At 42.0% G+C, this 25,124-nt stretch overlaps 3 protein-coding genes across 8 annotated transcripts in view; 2 read left to right on the top strand and 1 right to left on the bottom strand.

Moving 5' to 3' along the window:
* Nucleotides 1–69: 69 nt before the first annotated feature.
* Nucleotides 70–7,156, top strand: TAF11 (TATA-box binding protein associated factor 11). 2 transcript variants are annotated; one of them, XM_077904349.1, is made up of 6 exons: nt 70–303; nt 811–1,506; nt 3,519–3,667; nt 5,295–5,382; nt 5,728–5,824; nt 6,485–7,156. In XM_077904349.1, the coding sequence occupies exons 2-6, from the start codon at nt 1,336–1,338 to the stop codon at nt 6,613–6,615; spliced, it is 636 nt and encodes a 211-aa protein (XP_077760475.1). In that variant the 5' UTR covers nt 70–303; nt 811–1,335; the 3' UTR covers nt 6,616–7,156. The 2 variants fall into 2 exon arrangements, with proteins under 2 accessions (XP_077760475.1, XP_077760476.1); XM_077904350.1 differs by lacking the exon at nt 70–303 and adding an exon at nt 336–428.
* A 215-nt stretch (nt 7,157–7,371) lies between these two features.
* BLTP3A (bridge-like lipid transfer protein family member 3A) overlaps nt 7,372–25,124 on the bottom strand; it is a 64,141-nt gene continuing 46,388 nt past the window's right edge. For all 5 annotated transcript variants that reach the window (XM_077904335.1, XM_077904333.1, XM_077904334.1 and 2 more), the window contains 9 exons: nt 24,898–25,091; nt 23,234–24,690; nt 18,232–18,428; nt 16,605–16,759; nt 16,369–16,519; nt 15,252–15,514; nt 14,675–14,783; nt 14,446–14,549; nt 7,372–12,401 (listed from right to left, as the gene is read on the bottom strand). In XM_077904335.1, coding sequence (XP_077760461.1) covers nt 12,276–12,401; nt 14,446–14,549; nt 14,675–14,783; nt 15,252–15,514; nt 16,369–16,519; nt 16,605–16,759; nt 18,232–18,428; nt 23,234–24,690; nt 24,898–25,091 — 2,756 coding nt within the window. In that variant the 3' untranslated portion in view covers nt 7,372–12,275. The remainder of the gene's footprint in view (nt 12,402–14,445; nt 14,550–14,674; nt 14,784–15,251; nt 15,515–16,368; nt 16,520–16,604; nt 16,760–18,231; nt 18,429–23,233; nt 24,691–24,897; nt 25,092–25,124) is intronic.
* LOC144317651 (peptidyl-prolyl cis-trans isomerase FKBP1A-like) lies at nt 12,645–13,250 on the top strand. The gene has a single exon (XM_077904351.1). The coding sequence runs from the start codon at nt 12,693–12,695 to the stop codon at nt 13,017–13,019; it is 327 nt and encodes a 108-aa protein (XP_077760477.1). The 5' UTR covers nt 12,645–12,692; the 3' UTR covers nt 13,020–13,250.

The following is a 25,124-nucleotide window of genomic DNA, read 5'->3' on the forward strand; positions in this document are numbered from 1 at the left end:
CCCCCCGCCTTTTCGCCCCAGGAGCGCGTCACTTCCGGGATCTGGCGTCACGCGTCACCGCGCCCCCACGCCCCGCCCCCTTGCCCACCTAGCTGGGCGGGGCTCGGCCGGCGGGCGCAGGTGGCTTTGGGCCGCGGGAAGTGGACCCGGGAGTGCGGACACAGGCCTCCAGCGGCAAGAGGAAAGCGACTTGGAGATTCCCGCTGTACGGGTGGAAGGGGACAGACGGAGTCCACCTGTAGGCGCCTCCCGAAGTGCGCTCCTTCCCCAAAGGTTCTGGGAGCCCACAGGACAGGAAATACGGTAATTCACCCAGGCAGCGTGCAAACAAAGAGAAATACGGTAACGCCCACCTACATTTCCAAGTCCATTCTTTGAGCACGCATAAATTAAATCTGTGGTGTCTGTGGGGGCCTAGTGATACAGAGGTGAATAAAATGCCCCACTCTTACCTCAATCACGGGAGAGAGGAAAATTTTTAAATAAAAATCCCTCCACTTCTTGATGGTCCCAATCTCTGACATGGCTCGTTAAAGTGAAATATGCAAAGACGAGACCTCCCTTCCCAGTAGAATCCGTTTCCTCTCCTTTTGATGAGATTAACCAAACTGACCTAAGAAGTCAGGTTTGTAAAACCGACCTCGATCTTTAGGACCGGTGAATTGAAAAATCACTTATGCGGGTAGAAACTATGTGTTGTTGCTACTAGAACTGTCCCTAGCTCGAAGTAGGCGCTCAACAGTTGTGGCGTGAATAAATGGGTTGGATCAATTCTGTTCGAGCTATATGACTTTTTTTTTTTTTTTTAAGGTGCATAAGGAACCGAAGAGAAATGCTGGCGATTCACACAGGCCCACGATCGCTAACCAATTGAAATGTACGAAGCTGTGTCCCCGCCTATAAATTTACCAGGTAGCCGCATCCCACCACACCCGCGTACAATGGAATGGAGTTTTCTCCCGTCCCCAAACTTGACTCTGAGAAAAGCGGATTAAGCAGTTAACTTCGTTTTTGGAAAGGCAGAACGGAGGGGAAAAAAAGAGAAAAAAGTCCTTCAGTAAGCAACACAACTCTTCTTTCCCAGTGTGGAAAATCCACAAACTGAATTCTGTAACCTCAGTCTTCCCTCTCCAACCGTCACCGAATCAGAGTTAAAAGGGAGTCCTGAAGTACTCTAAACGTGCTTCAAACTGTCCCCTCCGAGGAGCGGTAGGAGTGATGTCATCACAGAGCGACGACAGGAAGTAAGCTTCGGGGCTGCTGTGCTCCAGTAGGTCGTGCGTGAGCTCCAGGATCTGACAGGAGGGCGATCTCTCCGCTCTTTTTCTTACCGCTATGGATAATGCCTGCGAGTCGCCCACGGAAAAAGGTGGAGAGGCAAGGGAGTCAGATGAAACGGCCCCTGCTCCCGGGGTCCCCGGGCCTGCAGATACTGACGGAATCCCGGAGGAAACTGACGTGGACGGAGATGGGGACTTGAAGGAAGCCACGGCCGAAGACGGCGAGGTAGGGAGGGAAGTGTTGATGAGGCTAGAGGAGTATTCCGAGATTTTTAGTGCTCTCCCGGCCGCCTTCCTGGTTGGTCCCTCCAAGCTAAGATAAAACTCTTAACTCACCATAACTCTCTAGATATGCAAAGGTGGGCGGGGAGAGGGAAGAGACAAAACTTTAATGCTGCTTCGGTTCCAGAGACCTAGCCATTGGGTTTAATACTTTTAATCCTTGCCCTTACCTGTCGAGGCTACTTATAAGGGATTTTTTTTTTTTTTTTTTTTTTTTACGTAAACTCTCCCCCCCCAAGGTGGGACTTGAACACGACGGTGAGATCAAGAGTGCCTCCTTCCCCACTCAGGAAGCCACCCAGGCGCCCCTCAGGGACTTTGGCATAGCCTCTTGGTTTTCCTGGTGAAGAATTGGGACCTGATGTCACACTAAGACTTTATGCAAGAGCTAGAAGCCAGGATTCTAGAACCCCTTTGACCGAAATATGGTTTCTCCTAGATGTTGCTCAAGCATAACTTTGTCATTACACGCTGCAGAATCGTTCAATGGAGACTGTGAGGGACTTACTGGGTTAGTCACATTTTTACCTCCTTCCAACATTTAACTACTGCATTGACCAAAGAGAACGTGACATCAAATCCTATGGGCTTTGGCCAATACCTTATTTACAGAAAAATTCATAGCTTTCTATATTTTTGTTAACAAACAGGAGATAAGCACCCAACTCAAGAAACGAGAAGAACAGAACAAACCAGAAATATTTGATGTTCAAGTTTAGGCCAAATAAATTTTAATGTCTAAGAAAAATGGCTCATTTTTAAGGAAAATAGAAATCACCAAAATTAAAGCACAGAGAGGTTAGAAAATGTGTATTAAATAACTAGAGAAGAAATGGAAAAGTTTTTTAAAGATATACTACCTTCACTTTCACCTGTCCCCTCATATTCCTGTATGAGTTTATGTGAGTTCCTCTTTAGGGAAAACAGATTAAATCCCATTAATGAGGTTTGTTGTGTCTTTTGATCTTACATTAAGATGGAGAGGATGAATTTGGATTTTAATTGCTATTAAACATCTAGTACGAGTAAATTTATGTTAAATGCTTATGTGGGGAGAGATTAATAAGAAATCTATCTTCAAAAAGTTTTCAGTCTAGGGGACGCCTGGGTGGCTCAGCAGTTAAACATCTGCCTTTGGCTCGGCATGATCCTGGAGACCCGGGATTGAGTCCCACATTGGGCTCCCTGCATGGAGCCTGCTCCTCCCTCTGCCTATGTCTTTGCTTTTCTCTGTGTCTCTCATGAATAAATAAATAAATAAAATCTTTTTTAAAAAAAGTTTTCAGTCTAGCAATGGGAAATAAATATTAGTATGATACAGTAGAATGAAAGATAGGAAGAGAAGAGCACTACGTGTTAGAGAAGCTCACTTTTAAGTTCCAAATCCAGGGGCGCCTGGCTGGCTCAATAGGTAGAACATGGGACTCTTGATCTCAGGGTCATGAGTTCAAGCCCTAGCTGAGGGTAGAAATTACTTTTAAAAAAATTATTAAAATTTCCAAATCCAAAGAAACACTGTTTTGATGAGAAGGTGCCTCCTTTTTAATGTTCTTTCCAGATGGAATCATCAGCAATAAAGAGTTCTATAGATTTAGAGGCAGAAGAGCTGGCTGGTTGGAGAGGACTTTTCTGACATCCCCTCTAAAGAATGAGGTCAGGAAAGTGGGCTCAAGGAGGCAGAGTGGTTTTCATGATCTTTGGCACATCGTTTCTTTTGTAAATACATACTAGAGCTATGTTCATAGCTAAACTGGAAAACTGGATTACACAGCTGAGCTATAAACTTCTCTAGGAGAGAGAGTGTGTCTTACGTATGATGGCACAGCCAGGGCTTGGGACCAAAAAACTACTGAATAATAAGTTTGTTGTGTTGTAATGTGAATGAACTCTTACCTTGCCCAAGTCTGGAATGTAGGCTTGAATATATATGTAATAGGGTTTCTTTCATCTTTTCAGCTCAAGAATCAGGACATCTCAGATTTAACAGCAGTTGAAAGGGAAGACTCCTCTTTGCTTACTCCTGCAGCCAAAAAAATAAAAATAGATACCAAAGAAAAGAAAGAGAAGAAGCAAAAAGTGGATGAAGATGAGATTCAAAAGATGCAGTAAGTCACTTTGTGATTTTTTCCCCCATTCCAAGGCTCTACTTTGACCACACAAAGTTAATAAGTTTCTTTGGCCTTTAAATTTTTTTTACTTTTTTATATTCAAAAGAAAATAAAGCAAATATCCTATGTTACATTTTAGGAAATATAAGTAAAAAGAAAGATATCACTTTATTACCAGAGATAAACACTGTTCATATTTTGGTATATAGTCTCCAAGATATTTTCTATACATACATATCTAGAATTTTTTTCAAAGATACTACTATTTGTAACCTGTTTTTCATATTATATATGGTGAATGTTTTCCATATCAGTAATTATATATCTAGGTCATAATTTTCTTTACTTGGAAGTAGCTTCATTGTAGTGTTTTGGGGTTGTTTTAAGATTTTATTTTTAAGTAATCTCTACACCCAACATGGGGCTCAAACCCACAAGCCCTAGATCAAGAGTCACACACTCCCCTGGGCTGAGCCAGCCAGGCACCCCTCATTGTGTTTTCTGATTATAAAAGTAGTATGGGCTCGTTGGAAATTATTCAGAGAATACAGAAAAATGGAAAAAATAATTACCTATAATCCTACCACCCAGAGTAACCCCGGATATATATTTGATTATATACTTCTTCAGATTTGGGGGTTTTGGTTGTTGTTGTTGTTTTCAGATTTTTTTTTTTTTTTTCAGATTTGTTTTTAATGTTTGATATGTGTAGCTAAATATTTTCCTGTCAGTAAATATGCCCATAAATCCTCAGTTGCAATGGCTTCGTTATATTCCATTATGCAGATAAATAACCCCTATAGTTCCTTTTTTTCTTTTGACAACATTATGACGAGTATCTTTGAGCACATCCTTCACATACTTGTCCATCTATTTCCTAAATAAACTCCTAGAAGTGAATTGCCAGTTCAAACAGTATGAATATTTTCAAATATTCCTCATACACATTTCCAAATTCTTCTCCAGAAAGGTTGTTCACTTCACACTCTACCAGCAGGTATGAGTTTTTTTATCCTCCCATTCTTACTAATACTGTGCTTTATAATACTTGTCTGATTCATGAAAATGTTATTTTATTAATTTTAATTTCTTTAGTTAATAATGAAGGTTAATTTTTCTTCTGTATTGGCCATTGGTATTTTTGCAAATTCCCTATTCATGTCATTTGCTTGTTTTCTAAATTAATATAGCCATCTTTTTATTTATTTGAAAGTATTAATCATTTTCCATATATTTTACAAATATTTTCCCCCAAATCTAACTACTGGTTTGAATATAAATTTATGTATCAAATGTTTACCATCAATGTGTAGTAAAGGTATAGAGTTACAAGGAGAGAGCAAAGTGCTGAAAATACAATCTAGATAGTATATTATATAGTGACCCAACATTGTTATTCAAGTTTTTATGCTTAATGAAGTAGAAAGGAAGTTGTATTTTCACTTTTTTCTCAAGTTCCTTAAGATTAAAAATATTTTATCTTCATTCCTTGTATGCACAAAGCCTAATGCTATTGACCCCTTGAAAATTCACTAATTGTCCGAAACTTGCTTTTATTGATGTAATAATATATCTTAAGCATTCATTCTTGTAAGCCACTTTAATTACCTGAATCTTTGTCTAGAATCCTGGTTTCTTCTTTTTCGGAGGAGCAGCTGAACCGTTATGAAATGTATCGCCGGTCAGCTTTCCCTAAGGCAGCCATTAAAAGGGTAAGAATGGACTACCACACTTCATTTCCATCAAATATGAGAGCTGAACTAAATGCATGAGCTATGTCCATTGGCATTTTGAGTGAGGTGTTAGTCAAACGGGTGGATCATTCATGCAGGAAAATAAAAGTAACATGCCCCTCAATTATGAATTGGGAGTTTTATATTATAAGGATACGGTCTCTACATACAGAATAAGTCACTGTACACCCAAATCCTTGTTTTAATAGTCTTAATTTCAGCATCCAGCCTTTAGCACTTTTTTAGAGAAAAACTCTTAAGGGTACTGTATTCCAAAACCAGTTCTTGACTATCTTAATTCATGGTCTTTGTCCTTCTTTCAAGCTGATCCAGTCCATCACTGGAACCTCTGTGTCTCAGAATGTCGTTATTGCTATGTCTGGTATTTCCAAGGTCTTTGTCGGGGAAGTGGTAGAAGAAGGTGAGTATTATTGATACTCTGGTGGTCTTATTTTCAAGAAGATCTATACTAAGGGACCTATTAGAGTACTTGTGGGAGTTTCCATTTGCATTAGTAGGAGTTAACCAAGTGGGGCACCTTGTATTCAGGAGGGCATGACCATTATTCCTCAAAAGTTTTAATACTCAGAGACAAGGAAGCATCTGGGAAATCTCCTTTGATTCTTGTCCTCAGCCCAGGGTGACAGAAGCAAACTTATTTTTCTCCAATGGACTTTGTTCATTTCTGATGCCAAATTAAAGACACAAGAAAAGCAATCACGGGGGCTCACCAGTGTGGTGGATGAGATATAGTCCCCAGTGTTATGACCCATGGGAACTGCCCTCTCTCCGTCAGGAAAGAACCTGGCCACAATGTATCGCTAATCTTGTCAGAGGAATGTTTTATTTTTTCAAGCAGAAGATATGTTTTAAACTGTTGCCTATGACAAAGCCTGATATGATATATTATACTAAAGTTAACATGACCTGTTTCACAGCATTCTCTTAAGAAGGGAAAATGTCTTGGTTTATTTCCTTAGCAAGCTTAAGAAGGGTTAATGGGAATTACAGGATTCAAATGGATTGTGTGATATGAAGTCTTTGTGTGACAATGAAGCTTTCTTCCTGTCCTCTTTTTTAGCACTGGATGTGTGTGAGAAGTGGGGAGAAATGCCACCACTACAACCCAAACATATGAGGGAGGCTGTTCGGAGGTTAAAGTCGAAGGGACAGATCCCCAACTCAAAGCACAAAAAAATCATCTTTTTCTAGATCAAAGCCTAGAAAGGCCTGGTACTGAAGGAGGAAGTACTGGTTCTGGACTTCCTACTACATGAGACTTTTGCACTGGTGCTTTAGTATCGCAGTCCTCCAAGGATTCCATGATGATTTTTAATGTCTTTCTCAGAACTCTGATATTCATCACATCTAAAAGGCATGCAGCCTGTTTCATACATGCTTGACCAAATATTGGGACCTCTTTGGGTATTTTGAGGCATTTAACTGTTTCTTGGCTAGTTGGAAGAAGGTACATGGGCCTTTAAGCATCTTCTAGACAGGGAAGCTACTTTCAGAGAGAAAAACCTTTCTAAGAGAGCTTTGATAGTTTCACACTGAAGCATGAAGTTGCTGACTTAGGTTGTTTCCTCCATCTGGTTTTAAGTAAATGAAACTACCAGAAGCTTTTGACACGAGATATTTTACCATGAAGAACACAGTGATAATGGAAGTAGCAGAAAAGTTTGCCCTTGTAAATGTGTAAAGTTCTCCTATGGATTTTGGTGAGTGATCATTAAACTGTTTTCCAACTTGCCATATGTGTATTCATTTTACGTCTAGTTGGTTGGAATGGGGAGAAGTTCATCATTCTTTTTTGGTGTCAGAATAAAACTGGTCTTGGCTTTTTTCGAAAATTTGAGCCCTTCCCATTTTCTACTAGAATCATTAAAATTAAAGAGTATTTAAACCCTTAAAAATAATGTAAAAGCCCATATATTTCAGGTTCCTATAAACAGAAATACCACAACCAACGTTTAGTAAGTTTAATTTGCTTTTTTCAGGCGGTTCACAGAACCAGTACGCTCAAGGTTTGATTAGATAATGCAACATTAAAACTTCCCAACACTGACCAGTATTCCAGTTCATTAGATACATTCTCATTGGTTTCCTCAAATAGGGGGGAATGGAGTGACCTTTTATTGACAGTGATTAGCAGTAATAAGGCTACTTACTGTATATAATTGGCAATCCCCAAGAATTCTTTCCTCTGTCATTCAGTGTTATAGGAAGAAGAGTTTTAAAGCTGTTCTCTTTTGATGCTTTCCTGAGCACATCTTAAAAGATGTCAATCTGTTCAGCACCCTGATGGAGGGGAAACAGCTTGGACTCACAAAGTTGAGCAAATCTGACTTTTAGTATCTTACATTAAAACCAGTCTTTAAACATACATGTAGCCAGTGAAGAAGACATTTCAGTGGGGCATTCCACAAAGAAATGCTGTAAGACTCAGGTTAAATCTTGACTGAAAACTAATAAACTGGAGAGGGGAAAGGCAGATAGTCTCTCAGCTCTAACAGGAATTTTTATTTATTTTTTTAACGATTATAAGAACTGTATCTATTGCAATTTGAGATACTGGATGAGGCTGAAATTTAAAAATAATAAGGGAGAAAGGTCACATCTCAAGTCTAGCCACCTAACAATAAGATTCTCCTAGAGTGTTTCTCCTTATGTCTGTTGTAAGATAGGGAAAATAATCCCCACTCAACAAGAGCTACCATCCATACCTATCCAGAGAATGGGAATATTCCTACTCTAGTAGAAGGTGGGGGAAGATCGAGGTGAGGGCTGTAGTCCGCTAAAGGATGTTTCAGCACACCAGCTTCTCTTGAAACAGCAATGACTATGGTAAATCGCAAGGTAATGACAGCTTTTGCAGTTCACAAATAACCAAATGTCTATTAGCACTTCAGCAATGTTCATTTGTTTCCACAGTGTTGTCACATTACTAAAACTGATTTTAGAAGTATAGGTGAGTATTAAATGATAAAAAAAACAGACCTTTAGTGTAAAGGTTTAGAATGGCAAATTCCTGTATCACTATGGTAATACTTCAAACTACCTGCCTTCCACTGCCCCGGTGAACTGGGCTAAGGGGGAACTAATGTAAATGAGCTAAATGCAAGCATTTAAATTATGGGGTATGTTGAGGGGCAGTGTTTATCCCTTATATATATTCTGTACACAAAAACCATTCCTTTCAGAACCACGAAAAGGGTACATAGAATTTGAGGCCCATGGCAAAATGAGGGTCAGGTTACATAAAACAGCAAAAGCAGCCATCACAAGAATAGAACCCATTCCTTTGGACTTAAGTCAAAGAAATGAGGTTAATTATTCCAGTGAGTTGAAAACAAATTTGAGATCAATAACCACCCTGCAGCTCAGCTAAGAGATATTTAAACTAGTCCATATGCACTAACACCTATCTCCAATACACCCATGTAAACAGGAAACCTTGACAATCATAGATGATATATAGTTGTAAATGCTTCACAGCTGAAATGGTGATGTGCAGCAGCTGAGGTCTTTGAGGGATAGTGGTGCTATCACTCCAGACATTTTCTTGAGGTATTGTTATTTCTTGTTCAGAGTCTTAAAGCTCCAAGACAGAAATCATAGCAGTCCAAAGCACTACTGTTTTCCTTTCTTTTTTTTTTCCTTTACATTATATCTATCCTAAGGACTAACAACCAGATCACATTTCTTCATTATGCGTATTTCCTCCAACAAACAGGAGTATGAAATTATACAAGATATTTGTTAATAAAATGCATTGAGACAATGACCCCTACCATTTGCTGCAGGAGGATTTCAAGACACAGGGCCAAGGATGCCACATAGGAAAGTCAGAAATTCTAGAGCTCCATCTCTTCATATGGACAAGAAATCCAGAGAACCTGGAACCTGACTGAACTCTGGCCACTGAAGGGCTTCGCCTGGATGTTTGCCAGATTTGCTTGTATTGCATATCAGCAAGCACAGGCTTAAAGTGAAGATATATCAAGCAATGCCCATTAGGCATTTTCTTTGCATGGAGGGATACGAGAGGGACCAGAGGGACACTGGGGAGGTGGGGGGAGGAGGGAAGGGAAAGAGAATCAGAATGTGATTTTAAACCAATTCAGGGGGCAGCCCAGGTGGCTCAGCAGTTTAGTGCCTGCCTTCCACCCAGGGTGTGATCCTGGAGACCTTGGATTGAGTCCCATGATGGGCTCCCTGCATGGAGCCTGCTTCTCCCTCTGCCTGTGTCTGTGCCTCTCTCTCTCTCTCTCAATCTGTGTGTGTGTGTGTCTCATGAATAACTAAATAAAATCTTTTTTAATAAAATAAAAAAACCAATTTGGGTGAGTCTAAGTTTGAATGATTCTATTTTCCGGCCACTGATCTCCCTCCTCAAGGCCTCCTCTAAGAACATTAGAAAGGCCGTACCTGAGAGGACCAGTGATCATTTTGTTCAATATTATGCCTCCAAAGGAGCATTAAGGGGGAGTGCGTAGAGGAACACAGTTACCCTCTCAGTTGTGGTGTATCAAATAGCACTAGTTTTCCATGATTCCTTTGGAAGGCCACCATACAAGGATTCCTCTAAAACCTCCGCCACTCATATATAGCTCTGCCAGCATCACTTGCTGAACAATGAGCAACTTAAGTTTCTGATTTACTATGAGAAGTGCTTTCTTGTACCTAAGGCCATGAGGCTAAGCCCCAGAGCTAGTATATCAGGACTTGGTGAGCATGTCCTTCCTCTCAGCTGGATATCTGATTTCACACTACCCTCAACTTTTATCTTTCCAGAGTCAGAGCCAACATTCTACACGTGTCCTCGTGTGGAAGTATCTCCACCCCCTTATAATTTTTGCTATTCTCTGGACCTTTCCTCCCTTTACCACGTATTTTATAAATAAGGTCACTATCAGTGCACAGATAATCTAAGCCATTGAAATGGTTTTCTATGAAGCCCTATTTTCTGTGTTGTCTCTGTGAGCCCTTCCTGATAACTCATTTGGGCTTTGAGCCAGAGCAGCACATTGACCCCACCTTCTCCTCAGCAATGGTTAGGTTACTGTGCTGAGTTCTAACAGCTTGCTGCCTTGCTGATTCTTCTATTACTTTATACTTCCCTAGACTGAACCTTACCTATCCTTTTCCTGTGTTGTCACAGTTTGGCTTGTGGGCCTTCTGTGGTTTTGTTTTGTTTTTTTAATCCCTTCTGGTTTATCTTTACTGACTGCATTATAATATCCTACTTTCAGGTAATTTATAAAAACCTTAAGGTTAAACTAAGCATCAACCCACAGGAAACTTCCTCTGTTCCTCTGTTAGCATTATCTCCAGAAAGATGTTTATTCTTAAGTCTCTAAGTTGTTTCCTAAGCATGACAAAATATTCCTGTATGTCATAGTAACTGGTGTTTTTAAAGTTGCTTTAGTGAAGACCTTGACAAAAGTTCTTTACCAGTCTGAGAAAATTGTATCTTGTTCATTCTTGGATGTATGTTTCTTTTTATCCTCAAAAAACTAGAATATGCAAGTCAGGCATGATTTCCCATAAAGGAAAACATTTCTCTTTCTCCAATATGTCATGTGATTAAGACTTATGTGACACCACCGAATCACTAATTTTACCATCTTACCAATTCAAGGTAAGTTAGCTGATGAACTTCTGTCCAATAAACATAGGTTGAAGTATATTACAGAGCAGTATGGATGAAGGTAGAATGCTGGGGAAGAATCAGATAGGAAAGAAAGGGGGGAAATAGCTCTTTCATGGGGCAAGGAGAAAACCTAGGTAGGTTGAAGGGGTTTTGTTTTGTTTTTTTACTTAAGCCAAAATTACATGATTTTAAAAAGCCACAGTGATAGAGGGTTATGAGAGGCAACAAGTTGAGATGTTTACATTACAGTTTAAAACACATTTTCAGCTCCCAAACCGTCAAGTGCAAAGGAGAGTGCTGGTAGAAAGTCCCAGAACTGGGAGAGCAGATGTGCCAGGGAGCCCAGGGAGACAGAGGAAATCACTTCTGAAGTACAGCTGTGGAAGACAGAGAGCACTCCAGCAGACAACAGTGGGCTCAGGACAAGCTCCCCTAATGATTCTTACACATTATACCTTCAGCCTAGCTCGTATTTTTTTCTTGATTTAAATTTTCAAATAAATTATGTTATAGAAAGGTAAGATGACACAACTGAGCCAGTACCATCGTTTACTTTCTACCATAGCATCACAATGATATAGTATAACAAAAGAACCTTAACCCTGAAAAATGTGATTGCAGTATCAGCCAAGATGGTATAAGCTTGGCTCCTTTCCCAAAAAAGGCAGTTTCCAAGTCTCCCTTACTCCTGTGCCTCTCCTAGCCCCTGCCCTGCTGGCTATTTCCTATTCCACTCTACTACCATGGCCAAAGCTCAGGCCAGAGACTTTTCAGGTCGGCTACAGGAAGCTCTGGGACATAGAATCTTTGGTGGCTCTGTGGGTGACTGAGGAGTGGGTACTTTCTCTTGTTCGCACAGGTTGTAGAGGAAACAAATGTCTCTGCCATGAAACCAAGTGGTGAAATGGCCCTATGGTGTTGAGCAGATCCACCTAGTGTGCAAAGGGCCAAAAGGCTTTATATAGGCATGACATGATGCTTGAGCCACGTGCAAAGCTGCCCCCCATTCCTTACAACGTAGTCGTTCTTTGCCCTGTGTTCCGCCCAGATCAGAACAGCTAGGAGGAAGGACAGCATGAGGAGTGAGTTGAGTGCTCCCCAGTCCCTCTGGCATCCTTAGCAGATTTCAGTGCTGGCTGCTGCCTTCTGTCATAGGTGGTGCTATTGCTGGTGACCTCCTCCTCTCCCCTTGGCACACATGGCTGAGCCACTGTTATCACAGCTCAAAGAGGGGATTATATTTCCTAATCTCCTGAAGCAGTCTTTCTTTATCCTGGTTGGCATTGGCCAATGCTTGTTTAGTTTCTGTAAGTTCCTTTTGTAGGGTATGCAATTCTTTCACCTGGAGAATAATAAGTAATTTACAGTTAATAAATAAAGTAACACGCTTTGCAAAAACATCTGGTAAGGGAATAAGGAGTCAGAATTCAAGCAGAAAAATCCACAAATTTGGTGATCAAGAGAACCCAACCAGAACTTTCTAAAAGCCTAATCCTGAGGCGAGGTGAGGCGCCGAGGGCCGAAGCAGAGCCAAGCAGAGCCGGGGCCGCGCCGCCAGGTCCTCCGTCGGTCCACGCCGCCCGCCGCCCGCCCAGCACTTCCCCCCCCCCCCCCCCCCCCCGCCGCCGCCGCCATGGGAGTGCAGGTGGAGACCATCTCCCCCAGAGACGGACGCACCTTCCCGAAGCGCGGTCAGACCTGCGTGGTGCACTACACGGGGATGCTTGAAGATGGAAAGAAATTTGATTCCTCCCGGGACAGAAACAAGCCCTTTAAGTTTATGCTAGGCAAGCAGGAGGTGATCCGAGGCTGGGAAGAAGGGGTTGCCCAGATGAGTGTGGGTCAGAGAGCCAAACTGACTATCTCCCCAGACTACGCCTATGGTGCTACTGGGCACCCAGGCATCATCCCACCAAATGCCACTCTCGTCTTTGACGTGGAGCTTCTGAAACTGGAATAACAGGAATGGCTTCCTCCCTGAGCTCCCCATTCTTGGATGTGCCATGGAGGGATGTGGCGCCTCCAGATGCGCACACGCGAGTCCGTATGGAGCTTTTCCTGATGTTCCACTACACTCTTTGTATAAACATCGACCCCGACTGAATGTGTTCTGTCACCCAGCTTTGCTCTTTCCCTTTCTCCTCGTGTGTGTGTTGACCTAAACTATATGCCATAAACCTCAAGTTACTCATTTGATTTTGTTTTCATTTTGGGGTGAAGGTTCAGTTTCAGTCTTTTGGATCTAGGTTTCCACTTAAGTATTAGTCAAGTATTAACAGCACAAGTCATGGGTTAACTTTAGAATAGGAATTGATGTTTGGGGGGGATTACAAGAATCTTTATTTTATTTATTTATTTATTTTTGGATGAAATTTTTATCTATTATATATTAAACATTCTTGCTGCGCTGCAAAGCCATAGCAGATTTGAGGCACTGTTGAGGGCCGAAGTAACTCTCCCAGTTGAGAGATGTCCTTGGGTTGAATTAAAGCCCTACCTGAAACTGAAGTGGGGAGGGGGAGAGCCTCTGCCTCCACTACCCCTCCCCTGCTCTCCCCCCCCCCCCAATAATAAACCCTCTGCCTTTTGGAAGCAGATTGTTCTCACTGCGATATTGGACACTACAGGTATCTGTCCCTAGGCCAGCAGGGACCTCTGAAGCCTTCTTCATGGCCTGGCTCTTTGTTTTGTTTTGTTTTTTTTCCATCCTGTGGTTTTTCTAATGGATATTCAGGACTTTTGTAATCTCATAGCTATTTGAGCTCCACTTTCCAAATTTTAAGAACTTTAATTGAAAGTTTAAATTGAAGGTGCTGTTTGTAGACACATAACACCCAATGAAAGCCCAGCCATCATGACAAACCCTTGAGTGTTGTCTTGAGAAAATGATGCTGGTCATCACAGCTTCAGCATCTCCTGGTTTTTGATGTTCGGCTCCCCCGGCTGATCTCAGAGTTTCCTGGCTTTTCCTCCTCCCTCTCTCACCCCTTTGCTGTCCTGTGTAGTGATTTGGTGAGAGAAATTATTGCTGCCTACCCCCCCACCCCCACCTGCCCGCACTACGTATGAGTTTCAAGTTTTATTATTGCAATAAAAGTGCTTTATGCTGGCTTTTCTCAAAAAAAAAAAAAGCCTAATCCCATCTTCAGAGTTCATCAGTTGTAAGGACAGCAACAGGTGGAATATAATATGATCACTAACCATTTACCTACAGTTCCTGACTTATATCCTCTATTAAGCACTTCTAGAAGTTGCTGCTAGGTGACAGGAGCCCCAACCACCCAGCTGTACACAGCATAGACAACCTTTTCAGCCCTCTGAGTTTTACCAGCTTCTGTAATTACAGCCATTAAGGGTCTGTGGGTACTGTTCAGTTAGGTCCCTACCTGCTGTCCAAAAGCTTCTGTGGGCACCAGAAACATCTGTTCTTTTGGGGGCTGGCTCTTCTCAATTTTATGGACTTCAGCCGATGGTCTGTCTTGAGGAGCAGCTGGAAAAAAGTAAAGGTTCTGAATGGCAAACTGCTGCAAACACGCAAACAGTTCCTCGTTATCACCTATTCCCTTATAGGAGAAAAAAGGCAGAGAAGCCGGGAGGTTGACAAGCCCAACTCACCGCCTATGTGGAACACACCATCATCACTCCGCTTCAACACAATATGCTCCATGGCTAGAGTGATGGGGATAGGGCCTGGAGATGTTGGATAGATGGGGGGGATATCATCCTGTAGGAAAGAAGGAAACCACATCCTGTAGGAAAGAAGCCGATGCCGCCAACCAGCTGAGAGCACTTCAGATAACAATCTATGCTTCTACCATTCAGCTTAAAGCAGCTTTATGCCATTAATTATGTATCCATACACTCTTGCAAGGTAGAGAAGCATAACTGAGTACCTCCTATTCTAGAGATGGTTAAACTGAGGACTAGATAATCTAATGGGCTTATTTACAGTCATGCTGCAAGCCAGAGACATGGTCAGGGCTAGAGACAAGGTCTCCTCACCTAAATCCAGAACATTTTGATGCAACACACATTTATGTATTATTATAACCTTCACTAACAATGCTAATATGCATTTACTCACTTGATAGTCACCATGTTGTACCATGACAAGGGAAGAAGTGAATAGCTATCACTGCCAGAATTCTTTGCCTGACAGAGTCTGAGGTAAAATCCAAAAAGCTCCTCTCACCTTTAGGGTGATCCTGGAGTGCAGGAGCTCAATCTGCATGGGAACTACCACTGGGATCTCCTCATCCTCCAAGAAGGGCCCCAGGCCATTGAGCACCGAAGTGAACAGCTCAAGGTCACAGCCTTGAAGCAAGAAATGCAGGAAGCCGTTCTGTGTGGCCAGTGAGGAATGAACAGCTGCACCAGGCCCCACCTCAAAGCGAAGGCCCACAGCTGGTCTGATGTGGTTAGTCTTCAAAGTTGAGGATTCCTGAAAACTTGTACCTTTGAGGAGAGAGACAGAAGGAAAAAATTAATTAGCAGGGACTATTCTAAGCACTTTACATATATTTAATATTCATAGCAATCCAATGCCAAAAGTATTATCATCAAGCACAAGCAGGGGAAGCAGCAGAGAGAGACGGAGAAGCAGGCTCCCCACTGAGCAGGAAGCCCAATGTGGGGCTCGATCCCAGGACCCTGGGATCATGACCTGAGCCAAAGACAGACACTTAACCCACTGAGCCACCCAGGTCTGCCATAAATAACACAAAATTCAGAATAGGGATTCTCTATGACAGGTGAGTGGTAGAGAAATATTCAAGAGAGGGGCTCCTGGGGACTTCAAAGTTAATAGTATGGTTCTGTTTATTAAACTAGGTGGTAGTGTACATGGGTTCACTGTATTTTTATTATTTCATACCTTACATATATTTTTTAAGTATTCCTTGGTATCTACCCAACATTTTAAAAAATATTTTTTAAATGCTAAGCTCAGCTCTTTCCTGTTATCTCCTAATTTACAAATATAAAAGGACTGAATATGAATGACAGAAATTCCCGGATCAGATATAGTTTGATGTCAGCAGCTACACAAATGAAGAAGTGGACAGTGGCTTCCTGTATAAGCTTAAGGAGCACCTGGGTAATGAAGATGATGAACAGCCATTGAATGCAAAGAGCTCTGGGAGGTTCCCTGCAAGAAGAAGGCATCACTAGAGTTTCTCCTCCTAACTGCTGCTGGACAGGACCATAGGCTTGGCACAAGGACAGCTAACCTTGGGACACAGTGACAGGAGCAAGAAGCTAGAGCTGCCCTAGATAAATCCCAGTTCTCCTGGAATGGCCACCATCCTTACCTGAGCACTGTCCATGCAGGAATTGCCAGAGTCCAACGGTTCCCAGCTGTTGGAGGGTCAGTTCTTCTGCCTGCAGGGCTACAGTCAGATCCTCACCACGTACCTCAATCCCCAAAGACACTTCATTCACCTTCAGGACCAGAATGGAGACCTGTAGAAGGATACTCTTTTAGATGAGCCCCTTGGAAGCTTCTAGCTACAGCCTTCCCTCTGCAAAGAAGAGTAGAGCAGCTGACCGGGTGAGGGCTGAGGCCTTCTCCACTGGGTGAGACCAAACTGTTGGCCTCTGGTGACCCCTGGCCATAACTCTCCATAACAGGGCTCCCTTGAACTCCAGCATTGTCTAAGTCATTTGGAAGAGCTCCTGGTGGAAGAAATTCTGGACCAGACTCTGCATAAGAAAGACAACAAATGAGTTTGAAAGTCAAAAATTTCTGTTCAAATTCAATCTCTAAATACAATGACAACTGTGGAAAAAAAAAAAAACACTTATGACACTTATGATGCAATTGGGAATTTGAAAACTGGTAATTTGATAAATTTAAAGAATTGCTAATTTTTAAAAATGGGATAGTGATATTTGGGCACATTTTTAAAAACTCTATAAATGAGTCCACAGAGTCCACAGACAGAGTCCACAGACAGATGAATGGATTAACAAAATATGGTATAAACATATAATAGGGTACTAGCCTTAAAGGAAGAAAATTCTGACACATACTATGAAGTGAATGAACCCTGAGGCCATTATGTTAAGTGAAACAAGCCAGTTCCAAAAGGACAAATACTGTATGATTCCACTTCTATGAAGTACCCGGAATGGTCAAATTCTGAAATACGAAGTGGAATGGTGGTTGCCAGGGGCTGGAGGAGAAGGAAATGAGGAATTATTATTTAATGGGTACATATTTTCAATTTTACGAGATGAAAAAAGTTCTGGAGATGGATAGTGATGATGGTTGCACAGTGATATGTAATGCCACTGAATTATAGCTAAAAATGGTTAAAATTGTAAAGTTTAAATAATATATATTTACCACAATTTAAATTTTTTTCAAATATTTTAAAGTCTATTTTCTAGAGATACATAATAAAAATATTTATGGATAAAACTGTATGTTTGGAATTTGCTTCAAAATAACATGAGAAGAAGAGAAATGAACAGAAGTATATATGAAATAAGAATGGCCATGAGTTCTTAATATTTGAAGCTAGATAATGGGTACATGAGGGTTCATCATTATTTGATTCCATCTACTCTTTTGCATATTTGAAACTTCCCATATTATTCCATATTCCAGAATAAAACAAAACAGAGGTACACAACACCCATCTTAAGAAACAGTGTTTTCATTTTATTTTTATTTTATTTTCACTTAGACACTCTTAAGGGACCATTTAAAAAGTCTCCAGTTCAAAAAGATGAAAAAAACCAGTGTAACTTCCAGTAGTGAGTGATTCAATTCTCAGTAGTTACTCATTGTACCAGAGACAAAAGCTCCTATTTTCCAACAATAAAATACATAGTTAAGCAAAAAAACAAAGAAACACCAGACAACAAACACACACCACTGACACCAGCCACCAAACTAATCCTACTGCCATAGCTACATGACTATAAGACTAGCACTCTCTCTTTTGGTCTGAGTCTCATTCTGTGATAAAGGTCAAGTGTTAATCAATAACCTAGAAGATGTGTAGATAAAGCCAGAGCCACAAATCCACTAACATTTCTCTGGTTTTTGGTTTGGTTAAGAAAATGTCTATTTTATCAAATCTCAGCTCCTTTTGTATCCTGCCAGTATATAGGGAGCAGAAAGAACGCTTTCTGGACTTCAATGCCACATGGTTGCTTCCACCTACCAGACTCCAAGAGCATCACAAAGCTATCACTGCCATCACTGTCCACGGAAATCCGGTCTTCAGGACCACTGTTATCCAATGAAGCGCCATCAAATGACTGCTGAGATACTGTCCTCTTCATGGAGAAAAATCGGAGTCGGGCAGCTCCTCCACTCAATGGTGCTACTGCCCCCTCATCTATTTTGGCCATGGGCTCCCTGTTTAAAAAACAAAAACCACAAACGTGGTTTAGAAGATATGTTTTGTCCCTTGCAACGCCCAACACTTTCAGCCCAAATAGTTATTTATACATAAATTTTGGTATCAATTATTATCTGCTATAAGGAGGTCATATAATTTTTCAACGGCTGGCCTTTCTGAATCTGGCATTTCAAACTGCGTAAGTGCCTCTGCCATATCAACATTAAATGCCAAACTTTCAAGGTCATCCCATATACAGAGACCAACTACTTACAGCCCCAGCACAAATGAATGACACCTGAAGCCACCCACACCCATTCCACAAGTATTTACTGAGATTCTTCTGCATATAAGGCACCATACTAGGCACAGGGTGGGGGTGGGAAGTGAATAAAATAATGAATAAGGTATCCCCTGTCCTCAATGAATGTATAGTCTATCAGGAGAGAGGAAATTTAAATACAACTATCACTGTATGGGAGTAAATCACACACACCAGAAGAGAGGGACAGCAGTACCAGCCAAAGGCTAGGCCATATCAAAGAGGGGAAAGGATGACAAGAAGGATATCAGTAATGGCTTTATGGAAGGAGATGGCATTTGAGCGGGCCCTTGAAGGACTGTGAAAGAGACAGGGAAGTGGCATTTTATTGGGAAGAAACAGCATGAGCAAGGACATGGAGCTAGACAACAAAAAGTACCTTTGGAGACAGCTAGAGCTTAGGTTTTGTTGGGGAGAGCAATGGAAGATAAAGTTAGAAAGGCACAACACACTGAAAAGAAATCTTTAAAGATCTTTTGTTCTTACCTTCCCATATTATAGATGAAGAAACTGACTCAAGGTCATAGTTAAAGACGAGAATTAAGAAAAATCCAAGTCTCCTAACTTCCTGCTAAGTGTTTTTTCCTGCCACTTTCACCACACGGATTGCAGCCAGATTACAGAAAAACGTGGATAAAAGGTTATATATGAAAGTGCTTTTAAAACTATAAAGTAGAGAGGGTATATGGGAAATCTCTGTACCTTCTGTTCAATATTGCTATGAACCTAAAACTATTCTAAAAAATAATCAATTAAAAAACCATAAAGTGGGGGCACCTAGGTGGCTCAGTCAGTTAAGCATCCAACTCTTGATCCAGTTTAGGTCTTGATCTCAGGATCATGAGTTCAAGCCCTAGCATGCAGCCTACTTTAAAAACAAAGCCAAAAAGTGGTATCTATATCTATATATAGAATTTTTGGCATAATTGTGTAGCATAATTGATTATGTCACAGAAGTAGGTTCAAACTAAAACTAGAGGGTGTAAGGGAAAAGCCTGAAAGTTTTAGAATGATGAAATAACAAATCAGACCTGTGTTTTAAGAAGGTTGACCTGGCTCTTTCAAACAAGCTAATGAGGAAAAGAGCTCCAATGAGGAAATCAGTTAATAGTTTACTGAAATAGGGACGCCTGAGTGGCTCAGTGGTTGAGGGCCTGCCTTTGGCTCAGGATGTGATCCCGGATTCCTGGGTTTGAGTCCCACATCGGGCTCCTTGCATGGAGCCTGCTTCTCCCTCTGCCTGTGTCTCTGCCCCTCTCTCTCTCTCTCTCTCTCTGTGCCTCTCATGAATAAAGAAAATCTTTAAAAAAAAATAGTTTACTGAAATAGTCCACATGTAGGAACAGACAGCAGAAATGGATACAAGACTCCATAAAGTAGTATTCTCAAAGTGTCACACAGGTAGGAGCATCAGCATCAACAGGGAGAAAAAAGGGGCTTAGAGAAATATATATTCTCAGGCCCCATCTCAGACCTACTAGATGAGGAACTCTGAGGTGGGGCTCAGCCGTCTGAACAAGCGCTCCAGGTGATTCTGCAACATGCTTCAGTTTGAGAACCCCTGTTCTAGAAATTACAGTCAGAGTCTGACAAATGACTGGAACAGGCAGGAGAATGATATTACTGAAAAAAGAAAGAACTGGTCTGGGAGGGATAGGGAATTTAGTTTTATGTATGTGAGGTTCGCCATATCCCTAGGAAATCCATGGGGAACCACATGCAGTAGATGGTTTTTAACGAAGAGCAGGGGAGGGGAGAAAAGTCAGAACCGAAAATACAGACTTTACAGTAGAGGAAGAGATGAATAAAATAACCTTGAGAGAAGGTATGGAAAAATGCACTGATATAAACCTTCCTGAAGTTTGGCAAATACATCAAGAACCTTAAAAATGTTTGCAGCGTTTGACCCAATAATAACCCACTTCTAGGTTTTTATTTTAAAGATTTAGATATGCATAAAGACTAATGTGCACATTGGGGCGCCTGGGTGGCTCAGTCAGTTAAGCATCTGCATTGGCACAGGTCATGATCCTGGAGTCCTAAGACTGAGCCCTGTGTCAGGCTCCTTGTTTGGCAGGGAGTCTGCTTCTCCCTCTCCCTCTGCTCCTAGCCCCTCTCGTGCTCTCTGTCTCAGTCTTACTTTCTCAAAGAAATAAATCTTTTAAAAAAGAGTTATGTTCACAAAAACAAGGGCATTTAATAGAGCTTTGGTTCTGAGAAAAACTGGAAACACACTAAAGCCCTCTCCCATAGTGAGATGAATGAATGAATTAGGATACATCCATTTGCCAGAATATAATAGAGCAATTAAAAATTATGTATTCAGATACCTAACGAATGGGAAATAATTCACAAACATTAAGTGAATAAAACTAGAAATTTTCTAGATGATAGAGAAATAATTGTATTATTGTAAAAATAATATTCGTGTAAGTGTACGTGTATACACATAAAAGCATTCACAATGGGTATCCAAATATAGGTATGAAAATTGGAAGAAAACAGATCCAGATGTGAATAGTGGCTATCTCTGCATTGTCACGAATGACTTTCTTTTCTTCTTTATTCTTTTCCTACATTGTCAACAAAACGAACAAAACTAGTTTTTATAATTTAAAACATAAAGATTGTAATAAAAGTGATGAGAATACGGACAGCCCGGTGCAATGGAGCAGTTAGGTTTATAGAACTCAAGGCAGAAGAGAGCAGCCAAGGAAGAAGGAAAGACTCCTCCTGCCCAGAAGCATGAGCGGCCACACAGGTTGAGACCTGTAAGCGTTCAGAGCGACTGCAAGTACAAACGCCACAGAGAAGCCGAGGACAGGGAGGACTGCGAAGAGACCGTGGGCTGGGCAGTCAGCATGTCAAGGTTGTGAGTGAAAAAAGGGCTTGCGTCACACACCTTTCTCTTCCCTTTATCACCTCTCTCTCCTCTTTTCCCACCTCCCTTATGCTTCTCCATTTGGAAAAAGTAGCACATTTGGTGTCTGGGACTCAAGGCTTTCAATCCTTGCCCCGCCACTCAAGAGTTATGTGACCCTAAGCAAGTTTCTTACCTCTTTGAGCTCAATTTCTTCGTCCGTAAAATGAGGACTGATATTAGTACCTGCCCTACAGGGTTGTTACAAGAATTCAATGGATTAACATTGTAAGCACTCAGGACTGTGCTTACACACACTGTAACACTCTGTAAGTGTTGCCTCATATTACTATATCATTTATCCCTGAAAGTTTTCCCTTCTCCTTCCTTCTAGGCTTTCTGCACCTAGCAAGTACTAGCACTGACATTGCTCAGACACCCACTTAGACCCACAATTCACTTAGACAAAGCTCCAAAGCCACTGTTCTTCAAACCATGGTCCCCAAAGCACAAAGAGTCCCAACAAAGATTTCCCATAATCTTCATTATCATTCCTAAAACCACAAGGCACCAATGGAAAAATCCATACCTTTTCCACTCTTCTAACTATGCATTTCTGTATTTTTCTGCTTACTCCCTACTGTTTCTTCAGTGTCTGACACAGAGCTGGGCACAAAGTAGGGGCTCCAAAATTTTTTGTTGAATGAACAGATGAAATTCTTCCTTCTCTATTACTCTGGCAGACATTGATAAGGTGTACCAGAAAGAGCAAATCCAAAGCCCCAGCTTCTCTATTTATAAGATACAACATCCATGGGCTCATCCTTTTTGAAACTTCAGTTCCCTCAGTTATAAACTGAGGATACGAATTTTTATCACTATCTCATAGGGCTGCTGTGATGATCAAACAAAATGTTATGTGAAAGGCCACTAAAAAGAATAAAATATCATGCAGATGCCAGGTATTATTATTATTATTTTTTTTTTTTTTTTTTTTTTATTTATTTATGATAGTCACAGAGAGAGAGAGAGAGAGAGGCAGAGACATAGGCAGAGGGAGAAGCAGGCTCCATGCACCGGGAGCCTGATGTGGGATTCGATCCCGGGTCTCCAGGATCGCGCCCTGGGCCAAAGGCAGGCGCCAAACCGCTGCGCCACCCAGGGATCCCCAGGTATTATTATTATTATTATTCTCACAGAGCATAGCTGTATCTATAAGAGCGAATCAGTGAAAGAGAAGGGAAGATCCTATGAAGCAATAAATGTTGACTTGAAAACTGCCCAAGAATAGGCTAAGCTAAAAAAAAAAAAAAAAAAAAAAGAATCAGCTAAGCTACATGGAGGCATGTGCAAATCCAATTTCTGGTTCTTCACCTATCACAGAATTAGATGTAGTCCTGAAAATAAGTCTCTCCAGTTGGTATACCTATATCTTCTAAGTAGCCTGAAAATTCTTCCACTGCCCTGCAGGCAGCACTGAAAACTAAAGGCTTCGCACATTAAAGAGGCCATTCTATGCATTCTCCTGGACTACATGGCACTTCCCAATCTAACAGCACACGCAGCAGAAGGCCTTAAGCCCAAAGACCAGAGCTAGGAGGAAGAGACAGGATGAATGAAGGAGGCAGAGAGCCACTCACTTGGCTGGGGGCAGTGACAGCATCTTGTGCATGGTGGAGGTCATTCGGTCTCTGCCCAGACTGAAGGCATCCTTAGTCATGGATACAGCTTCCTTGGTAAGGTCCATAGTGGCATGTATGGCCTCCTTTGTGGCATCCTTGGTCATGTGAATAGCACTTGACAATTCTCCCTCAATGTTCTTCAAGGGCTTGAGCTCTGCCTGTCCATTCACAGCGGTATCCCTACCACATGGAGGCTTCACCACAGCTGGTGAGGTGGATGTCTGGGTTCTGCTCAGTCTCTTCGCCTGTAAGGAATCGACTGCTTCATGGCCCTTCCCTGCCTCCTGCTGTGCAAGAGAATCTGAATCCTGTAGTATTTCATTGCTATGAAGAGGCACTGACCTGTCATGGCATGCATCTAAATTTTCAATGCCACTATCCTCCAGAACCTTCTCAGGGCTTGCTAGGCCCTGGTCTGAGGAGGCATCAGATTTCAGCTCCCTATCCTCTGAAGGAGACAGCTCTGAATCAATGAGGCTGGTGGTATCTGAACCTGCAGAGTCAGCTTCAACAGCCCCAGGGGCAGGATGCATGAGCAGAGCCACCTCAGCACTGGGGAAGAGGACCCCAATGCAAGCTGTCTGGTCCTGCAGTGGGGAGCCAGTCATAGCCTCTGTATCCTTAGTCAGCTGTTCTTGAAGACCTTGTAGCACCTCCTTCAGGCGGAGTAGAGCCAAGTACTGGTAATGGTCAAGCCTCACACGAACATGTGCAGGGGAGTGTACAAGCATGTGGACATCTGCTGCATCCTCAAGTTCAGTCAGAGGCCCTTTGTTGTCCACACTACGGCTGTCTTCTTTCAAAACATCCATGACTTCTGTGAGGCCTGATAGGCTTTTCAAATCATGCTCAGTCTTTGACCGCTGATGGGGCACAGCATCAGAGGCAAGGGCCTCAGAATGGACAGGACTGCCAAAGCTAGCTGATGGTTTCAACCTCCCTTCTGTGGCCAAAAGGAGCTTCCGTGCCTGAGCTTGCTGCCAGCGGAGGGGTAGGCAGGCCCAAATGGACAAGGGGAAGGGGGCCACGAAATTCAAAGTATGACCTTTGAAGTTCTCTGTTCCCTCAAAGTCCAATGAGATCTGGGTGAAGTGGATGGACCACAGATCCTGGGAAGCCTTAAGCCTCTGGGGAGGGAGGGTACTGGGTTGAGGGAGTCGGGAATCCATCTGGAAAGCATGATGTAAAAAAAGCATGTGCAGAAGGCTAAAGCCACCTGGAACCTTGGGAAAGTGAACATAATTGGAATGAAAGAACTCAGCAGCCGCAAAACCTCGGAAGAGACTTTGGAGGTCTGGACAACTACAATGTGGGGCATGACGTGTATTGGTGGCAGTCATGCCCGACGCAGAAAAGACGAGGGCCTGAGGACGATGCAACCCAGCCTGCTCTCTCTTCTCCAGCGGGAAGCTAACCTTCAGAAAGAAAATGAAACCCAATTCAGAATGGATATCTGAGTAGCTCCACAACCTGTTTTTAATACACATGTAAAAGACCAACCATTTGAGCTGTTATAGTTTTTCTTATTTCTATCAAAGGGGTGAGTAGAACCCAGGATTATAGCCATGGAAGAAATGCAGCTAGGGCTGCCAACAAGGAACAAAAATCCCACTCTCCCCTACCTTCAACCAGAAGGCATCCAGTCGGATATCCAAGTGTTCATCTTTCTGGCTTGAATCTTCCAGCTTGTAGATAGCTTTGAACTGCTCTAAACTGCGATATAAATCCAGGCAGAAGAGGTTTCCCCAGAGCAAGCTGACAGGATCCATAGTAAATGTCAGACCATTTAACTGAATGTAGAGATTGGGACAGGGAACTAGAAAGCAGGAAAAAAAAAAAAAAAGAATCA

This window comes from Canis aureus, chromosome 7, assembly GCF_053574225.1.
Source record: "Canis aureus isolate CA01 chromosome 7, VMU_Caureus_v.1.0, whole genome shotgun sequence".
Classification (NCBI taxonomy): domain Eukaryota; kingdom Metazoa; phylum Chordata; class Mammalia; order Carnivora; family Canidae; genus Canis; species Canis aureus.